The sequence below is a fragment of the Salmo salar genome, chromosome ssa20, assembly GCF_905237065.1.
Source record: "Salmo salar chromosome ssa20, Ssal_v3.1, whole genome shotgun sequence".
Lineage (NCBI taxonomy): Eukaryota > Metazoa > Chordata > Actinopteri > Salmoniformes > Salmonidae > Salmo > Salmo salar.
In genome coordinates, this window is record NC_059461.1 from 61,854,591 (window position 1) to 61,863,608 (window position 9,018).

The following is a 9,018-nucleotide window of genomic DNA, read 5'->3' on the forward strand; positions in this document are numbered from 1 at the left end:
GTTTTGTTGAATTATTTATCTTCTCTTTTATGTGTCTGTCAAGTGATCTATGTGTATGGGCTGGTGGGACCTTCAGCCTGTGTGTATGTAATTTGAGAATTTAACAAGACAAGTCTTTTTTTTTTTACAAATGTCATTTTTACATTGAATGGCTGGGCGGTCCTTAGGCGTCCACATCAGTGTGTAAACAAGTTAGTATATAGGCCACAGTCTCATGTATTATCCAGGTAATGCTCCAAATGTCACATAATAAAATAACCATTACCATTTAAATCTATGAGCTGGACATGGGAGGAAAAATATAGTATTTCAAGGCACAGTAGGCTTTTCAGTCTGAAAAGAAACACTACATCCTTTTTATATAATTTGTGCTACATTGGTACGGACATCAAAATGGACGTCTTTTCTGTCACATTGGGTGATCCAAATAACCTCTCCTTCAAGTGCACTTGTTCACTTCCCTTCACTGTTATGAAATGACTGGTATAAGAAATATGGTGGAAACTCCCAATAGCCCAGGCCAACAACAATCCAATGATTTTAGATTTGTGGGAAGTAATGAATGAGTGCACACTTCAGGAGGAAGGAGAGGCTATTGGGGCATACACCCTGTCACTGAGCAGGGTCCTTCATGGATATGATGTCATCCAGGTGTAGTTAGTTAGGTCTCCCCACAGCCTCCTGCGGCTTTGCCTGTTTTGGAGCACTGCTTCACCGAGGAGCCCAGCTTATCGGCCAGCAGAAATGGGCTGAGGTGGCCGTACTGAAAAGGGACAGTTCAGGATTCAAATGATCACCAGTAATCGCCAGTTGAGGTATTTGCGGAGTAGCTTTATTTCCTATAATAATAATAAAAATAATAATAGTCCCTGATTGCTTTTGGGTACCATGTTACTATTGTAATTACATGGCTATTACAGAGCTATAAGGTGTTACCTTTGTAAAGTGGTACCTACCTTCTGAATGCAGAAGTCCGGGGAGAAGCGAGAGCACTGAAGGATAGCAGCCATCTCCCCATCCACCTGCAGCGCCACGTCCTTCTGCACAGCACAACATCACAGGGATTATTATAAATCCACTTAACATACTAGACAACCTACACAGTTTGTGCATTGACCTAATGTAGTGTGGAATCCATTTGTATGTATAAAAGGTGTGTGCATCAGTGGTCCATACCAACTACTGTATCAGTATGCATACACAAGTAAAACAATTGTTCATAAAATAAGGGAACAACATGACCTTGCTACATAAACAGAATGCTGCCTTTATGAAAATTGCTTAGGTGAGGGTAGTCCTATTATGCTGTGTTTCAGGGCTCTCCAACCCTGCTCCTAGAGAGCTACCCTCCTGTAGGTTCACCGCAACCCTGCTCCTAGAGAGCTACCCTCCTGTAGGTTCACTCCAACCCTGCTCCTAGAGAGCTACTCTCCTGTAGGTTCACTCCAACCCTGCTCCTAGAGAGCTACCCTCCTGTAGGTTCACTCCAACCCTGCTCCTAGAGAGCTACCCTCCTGTAGGTTCACTCCAACCCTGCTCCTAGAGAGCTACCCTCCTGTAGGTTCACTCCAACCCTGCTCCTAGAGAGCTACCCTCCTGTAGGTCCACTCCAACCCTGCTCCTAGAGAGCTACCCTCCTGTAGGTCCACTCCAACCCTGCTCCTAGAGAGCTACCCTCCTGTAGGTTCACTCCAACCCCTGTTGTAACTAATGCTAATTATTAGAATCAGGTGAGCGAGATTGAGGTTGGAGTGAAAACTACAGGACGGTAGTTCTCCAGGAACAGGTTTGGAGAGCCCTGCTGTGTTTGCACCAACATACCTTGAAGCAGTGGGAGGAGTCAAACTCCAGCTGACACGGGTAGTCAGGCACTGTCCCCTTGTAGGTCACTATTGCACTTGACATCTCAAGCTTTTTGGGCAACTTGAAGAGCCGGTAAGTTCCAGATGCATAGCTAATATCACCTGCAACACATTGGAAATGGAAGTGACTGACTAGGCTTACATTTTTTATATTAAATGCTTCTAGACCACATTAATAAATGTGCTATTAGTTAGGTTAGCGTAAGAACTGCATACTTTTTCCATCCTACAGTAAGCAGCCTTAGACAGTCATGGAGATGCATATACCTGCTTTCTTTTTGAGCTCGCAGTTGTGGACCTCAATGTGACTGGCTGAGATGAGGTGTGGCGTGCTGAAGCCCACCTCCTGGACCAATGAGATAAAGTCACGCCAATAGAGGGAACCGCCCATTCCCTCACCTATCACAAAACAAAAGAAAAGAGAACATCATCAGTGTGAAGTGCAGTTCTACAATTTGCACGGCACACTCGGGTCAAGCGAAACCACTTATGGGTATATTGAGATGTCACCAATGAGACAAACGGAAAAATATTTAAGATAAGAGATAGGCTTTTCTACAGAAGCAGAATATGCATTACCAAACATTCTTTGTCTGCTAGGAAGGTGCAACTTGATCACTTACTCCACAGAACTGAATCTTCTTTTAAGTGGTCTGGAACAACATTGCTGGCATACATGTCACTGTAGTACAATTCACCACCCTCCTATATCACACAGGAGAGATGGGAGAGAGACACAGGCAAAGAAAGGAGTACTTTTCATGAGACACAGTCACTGCCATCTATATTTTATAAAGCCCAGGGATACTCTTTTTAATAATCATGTTATGTAATGATAACAGGCAGTGTGGTGGACGACTTACCTTGAGGACCTTATAGGCTTCACGTAGAACCGTTTTCTTATCAGGGCATAAACAGATGACACAGTTTGACCTGGAAGAAACAGTAGATAAAAGAAGGGGATTTTATTCACTTTCCCAACAGATCGTGACACAGTAAAACAGATAAACGATCAAAAGAGAAAGAAGGACTCATTGTTTTGATAGTAAATTAACATGATTGTTCCTCAACATACACTATGATATCCATAGAGTCATTCTCAACGCCAGCTGCAGTTAGCTTCTCCATATACCCCTGGAGGAAGGTGGTGTTGGGTTTCTCAAAGCCAAACTTCTCCTGGTGGTATGGGATGTATTTACGGGACACTAGAATCTGAGCACAAAAAATACATTTAGTAGCCGATTTTACACTTTCATTTTTGTATTGATGACCCCAGCGTGAATTTAATCCATGATGCTGCCATTGCAAGGACCATGCTCTACCAACTGAGCCACACACTACCACAGCAGAAAGCAGAGTATCACACACCAATGTAATAGAATGATTGTTAGATTACTGAAGATGTAGGGTGAGTGAATATATAGGTCTAGGTGCTATACATACCAGTTCCTCAGTCATATCAATGCCTGTGACATGGCCAGTCTCGCCAACCAGTTTACTGAGGACATAGCAGTCTCTGCCAGAACCGCTGCCCAGGTCCAAGATTTTGCAGCCCTGAAGTTTCTCTGGAACAGGAAGACCACAGCCAAAGAACCTAGAACAAAATGACATATATAGCCTTTCGTGAACGAACACTTTTCCCTTTTGCTAGCACTGACTTTGCTGATAGCTACTTTATTGAGGAAAAATGTACTTACTATGACTGTGATATGTTGTTGTCTCACCTAGCTATCTTAAGATGAATGCACTAACTAAGTCGCTTTGGATAAGAGTGTCTGCTAAATCTGGAACAAAGAGTGTGTGTCCTAACCAGTTTCACATTTACTGCAATATTAGTCTTTATTCATGTATATTGGTTGGAAATGTATGTATTCTACTTCTGTATCATTACACAAATAGATACATCAACAGAAGCAGTCCTGAATTAACTGGTTCATTTTCATCATCATACCGTTTGGTTACTTCAGGGTGAACGAGATTGAGAGCCTCTATAGCACTCTTGGGCATTGGCCTGCAGAGTAGAGAGCAGGCAACACTAGTCTGCAGATCACAGGTGGACTCCAGGCGAGAACCATAATATTGCTGAGGAAGAGATCAAAATATATAAATGTCACTATTAAAATACTTGGTACCAGTGTTTCCCAAACCTCTCAGTCCTTAGGTGTCCACAACACCTGTTCCACTGATCTAGAACAAGCACACTCATTCAATTGGACATGCCTTGATGTAATTTATATGCAGACTTCAAGCACTACCCTGAAGGTACTTGATTCCATGTATCATGCAGCTCTTAGATTTATTACCAACCAAAAGCATCTGACACACTGTTGGCTAGTCTTCGTTGACTCTACATAGGCTTAAACATTGCTATACTATATGAATTATTATCTAAGGCAATTTTGGTAAAACTGACAGTATTTTTGTTCTTCTTTAATAAGGTCTGAAAATAAATACCAGATATGGTCTCACTCCTACTTAGTTGTAACGGGTTCCTAAAATCAGAACAGATCATGTCAAAAAGTGTTTTAGCTAATCAGCTCCGTGGTCTTGGAATTCTCTCCAGACCAGCTTGAGACCCCAGAATCTTGTTTCCTTGGAGGAGTTTAAAACTTTTGTTGACTCACATGTTACTGAGGAATGTGATTGTCATTAGGACTTGATGCGATGGTACATGATAGATTTTTATGACATTTGTATGTTTCTGTAATTGAAATGTATTTGTGTTTACGTCAAAAACATACTGTACAGACATGTTACAGTATGTCTGTTATTTGTCCCAAACATTGTTCCCTCCGCTGGTGTCTTGATTGAACAAAGTCTCTCTTGAAAAATAGATTTTATCTCAATGAGACTAACCTGGATATATAAAGGTTAAATAAATAAAAATAAATCAAGCCCTTGTCTAGCTGAATATGGGGGCAGTCTCTGGACACAGATTAAACCTAGTCATGGACTAAAAATCACTTTCGATATTTAGTTTGGTTTTTAGTTCAGGACTAGGCTTTATCTGTTTCAGAGAAGTCGCCCAACAATGTGGACTAGGTTTCCAATTTCTAAATTCACCTGTCTGCTCCCCAGGCAACGTGATATGATATTGTTGCGAATAGGAACCCGTATCCAGGGACTGTCAAGCCAACCCCCTAACCCAGAGGTAGGCAACCCTGGTCCTGGAGTGCCTCAGACACGTCATCTTTTTTTATTTAACTGACCTGGAAGACCAGGTGTGTTGAATTTAGGCAATCAATGAACTGATCAATTAGCTCAGCCGGGCAGGTGTGGTGCCAAGTTGGACCCAAATCCTGCAGTACACCAGGAAAAGGGTTGCCTGCCCTAACCATTATTCTGATAGCAAATATGATGATATCCTTACAAAAAAGATTTCAGTTTTGAAACTGCAGTCAACTGTGGTATTTTGGACGCAGTAATTGCTGAATAAATTACTGTAGCTAAAAAAAGTTATTTGGACGCAGTATTTGCAGCATACTGCACTTTAACGACACCTATACAACAGTATACTAGTTACTGCACTGTGACGGCATCTTTTTTTTTCGTAAGGATAAACCTACCGTGACATTGTCATGCACTTATTTTGTTGACATAATGACCGGAGGAGTCACGGAGGAAATGGTTATTTGAAGCCTGATTTGACCATGTTAACGGTGATTAATTTTAATGCGGACAGTAGTGGTGGGGTAACGTCCGGGGAAAGTACTCTAGCTGTCCTCTCATCTGTTAGCGCTAAAATACGTAATCTTTTGAACCCTTTTGCTTTCTTTTCAAAATGTGAAGAACAATTACTGCAAGACAGTGGCGACGGCATGTTGCGCGGTGTTGTGTTGAAAGATCGATGCAGGGAACAAGGTGCAACACTTATTACACATACCTAGGCTGAGGGTAGGTACCATGGTGAGGTACTCTAGGAGATCAAAACAACGTCTTTCTCTAGCTACCTTTAATAATGAGTGTAGCTACATGATTGGTTGTAATCTTAAAACAAACCTACCTTGACATTGTCATGGACTTGTGTTGACATGTTGACAAATAATTTTTGTTTAGCGGCAGACTCAGGATGAACTTTGTAATCCTTCTTCTTCGAGGTTTAACGGCGGTTGGCATCCAATACATGTTGCATTACCGCCACCTACTAGACTGGAGTATAACTTCCTTATACTTTGCTTATATATTTATTTTTTCAACAACAAACAATACCCTACCATCTAACACTACACTCACAATAAATAATAATGAATACCATACTCCACTATTTAAATGTATTTAGTCCTACCTCATGACGACAACCTGAAACGATGGGACATCACCATTTAAACACACCTTGTAACTCTGCAGTACAGTTGATAAGCATTACTATAAATTCTAAAATCCAATCTTACTGAAACATATATCACTTGTTGGTTTATCCCTCTGTACTGGTACATATCTACTATTCACACCACTCCTCTCAGGGTCCCTCTCCCTTGACCCATCTTCCACTACTTTCTTCACTGCCTCAGCATATGAAAACTGCACTACACTTACCCTGGAAACCTCAATCTGCCTTTCTCGCACGGGACATTTCTGATCCCCAGCCCCATGGGAACCCCTACAATTAACACATACCACTACTTCCCCCAATGCTACACATTCCTTTGTCTCATGCCCTTCTGCACACCTAGGAACCTTCCTCCTACACAATGTTGCCACATGCCCATAAGCTTGACACCCGTAACAACGTAATGCCGTCAGCACAAAAGCTTGTACAGGATAATTTATATATCCTAACATCACTTTGTTGGGCAAAGACTCAACATCAAAAGTCAAGAGAACAGACAATAACTCTTCTGTTTCTCCGCCCACGCTACCCTGTCTGCGTCGTACCAAACGACGAGCATCACAAACACCGGGAACCTTCCCCTTCAGTTGATCAGCTATCACATTTACCCCTACTCCAGTAATCACTCCTTTCAATGGCACCCTTTTCTTGAGAGCAAAACAATTCACATCTCTTGCCCCCATTCGTTTATTTTTATTTAACTAGGCAAGTCAGTTAAGAACAAATTCTTATTTACAAACCCCGGCCAAACTTGGACGACGCTGGCCCAATTGTGCCCCACCCTATCGGACTCCCAATCACGGCCGGATGTGATACAGTCTGGATTAGAACCATGGACTGTAGTGCCTTACTGCTGCACAACTCGGGAACGCCTGCTCCCTCTGACCAGCAGAAACACATAATTATCACAAGACCACTTCTGGTTCCCCTCACCTATTCCACAGCACCCAACTATATTTTCACCCACCCTGAATCCTCAAATGGATCAGCCAAAAGCAAGGGCCCACTTTTCCCAAAAACTTCACTCCTACTGTCACAGATTCATCTTTATCCTGGCCCTCCGTGCTAGCCTCACGCTCCGAGAACTTCACCATTCCTCCTTCGTATTCCCAGTATAACTCTCCTTATGATAATGCTGCACTTCTCCTGACGCACATCTTTGTTCTTGCCTTGTCAAGGGACGCCATTTAACCGGCTGTCACAATCTCCGTACAATCAGCACAAACCTCTCGTGATGTAACGTTAGCGCTCAACAATGCATCCCACTTGTAAAGCCGCAGCTTCGTCTTCATGTTCTTCTTTATCAATAGCTACCACGACGCTTTTCCATTTCAAACAAGCGCGCTCTCTTTCTCCAGGATTCCTCGATTTCTTTGGAGCGTGACGTCCGCCTCCAGTCTCCACTTTGAAACCCAAACATCAACTGTGTTCGAATACCCATACTAACATACTATATACTATTAGTTAATTTTAGTATATTGTAAACGAACAGTATCCTTTCAGTTGAGCTATATATATATATATATATAATGTATTTTAAACTTTTATTATAAACACAACAAAAACAGAAATATACAAACAAGAGTACATAAACCTAACACACAGGGGTATTACATATGGGGATATATTTTCAGTTTGTCAATAAGTTTTATGGTGCGTATTGCTTTTTGTTTTTACATTTACTGAGCATACTAGCTCTTCGTCTGTCTACCGGAAGTTGATGCTGTTGCTATGCAACCTCTTGCTAGCTAGCATTACAAATGACTAGTTAGACATTTTACGAATTCAGGTGTGTTCTTAAATTCAACCTGGAGTGCCAGAGTGCGCTCGTAAATTCAAAGTTGACACTCTTGCTCGGACTAAGGAGTAGGGTTGATTTGAGCGTTCTGACCTTACAACGGCAGTCAAACACCAAAGCTCAAATACTTTTTTCGCTCACCATAGGTATTCCTCTTGTCCAGATGGGATAGGGCAGTGTGCAGTGGGATGGCGATTGCATTGTCTGTGGACCTGTTGGGGCGGTATGCAAACTGAAATGGGTCTAGGGTGGCCTGTAAGGTGGAGGTGATATGATCCTTGACTAGTCTCTCAAAGCACTTCATGATGACAGGAGTGCTACGGGGTGGTAGTCATTTAGTTCAGTTATCTTTAAAAAACATACGAGAGACATTGTCCCATATGGAAAAGATATCGAAGAATCTAACAAGATGATTATCTTCTACCTGGAACTTGGCAACAAATACACATACAACATTAATAGAAGATTGTTGTAATATCTGACTTATATGGGTGGGTAATCTTTAGACAGAAATATAAAACACATACGAGAGACATGTAAGGTAAGCTTTCTGAGGGGGTGGAGGATGGGGGGGGGGAGCAGGCGCAGAGAGGAGCAGGCTGGGGTGGAGGGAGGAGCAGGAGGTGGAGGGGAGGAGGAGGAGGAGAAGGTAGGAACAGGAAGGGGTGGAGGGAGGAGCAGGAGGTGGAGGGGAGGAGAAGGGAGGAACAGGAAGGGGTGGAGGGAGGAGCAGGAGAAGGAGGGGGATGAGAAGGGGGAGGGAAATATAGGTATAAATAGTATAATTGATGATACATAACTTAGAAAGTATAGTTACATTTAATTTGCTCTGTTAAACCTACCCTTTGGAATGGCTCGCTCAATAATCATTCTCACAATAGAACATTGGTAATAGTCAGTGACAAATATTAAAGTTAAGCTGGACTTGGTTAAAACCCTGGATGGGAGACAAAGGCATAGCTGTAGATGAATCAAATGTCCAGTAGGAGGTGCTGCCCAGCCTTAACCATGGAAACTCATACCTGAAA

At 42.3% G+C, this 9,018-nt stretch overlaps 1 protein-coding gene across 1 annotated transcript; it reads right to left on the bottom strand.

Annotated features, from left to right (window-relative positions):
• Position 1: 1 nt before the first annotated feature.
• Positions 2–7,565, bottom strand: zgc:153372 (arsenite methyltransferase). Its single transcript, XM_014162695.2, has 11 exons — positions 7,419–7,565; positions 5,866–6,011; positions 3,814–3,944; positions 3,306–3,456; positions 2,938–3,074; positions 2,726–2,795; positions 2,486–2,567; positions 2,130–2,261; positions 1,822–1,964; positions 957–1,040; positions 2–763 (listed from the first exon to the last, which is right to left on the bottom strand). Exons 2-11 carry the CDS (start codon positions 5,893–5,895, stop codon positions 662–664), a joined length of 1,062 nt encoding a protein of 353 aa, XP_014018170.1. The 5' UTR covers positions 5,896–6,011; positions 7,419–7,565; the 3' UTR covers positions 2–661.
• Between the last annotated feature and the right edge of the window lie 1,453 nt (positions 7,566–9,018).

Bases quoted from the DNA above. Each gene is read 5' to 3' on its own strand.
- zgc:153372 (XM_014162695.2), bottom strand. From the start codon at position 5,895: ATGTCAACACAAGTCCATGACAATGTCAAG. The intron at 2,568-2,725 runs GTAAGTCGTCCA...TGTGTGATATAG, and splicing joins AAGCCTATAAGGTCCTCAAG to GAGGGTGGTGAATTGTACTA. The intron at 1,965-2,129 runs GTATATGCATCT...AATGTGTTGCAG, and splicing joins CGAGCTCAAAAAGAAAGCAG to GTGATATTAGCTATGCATCT.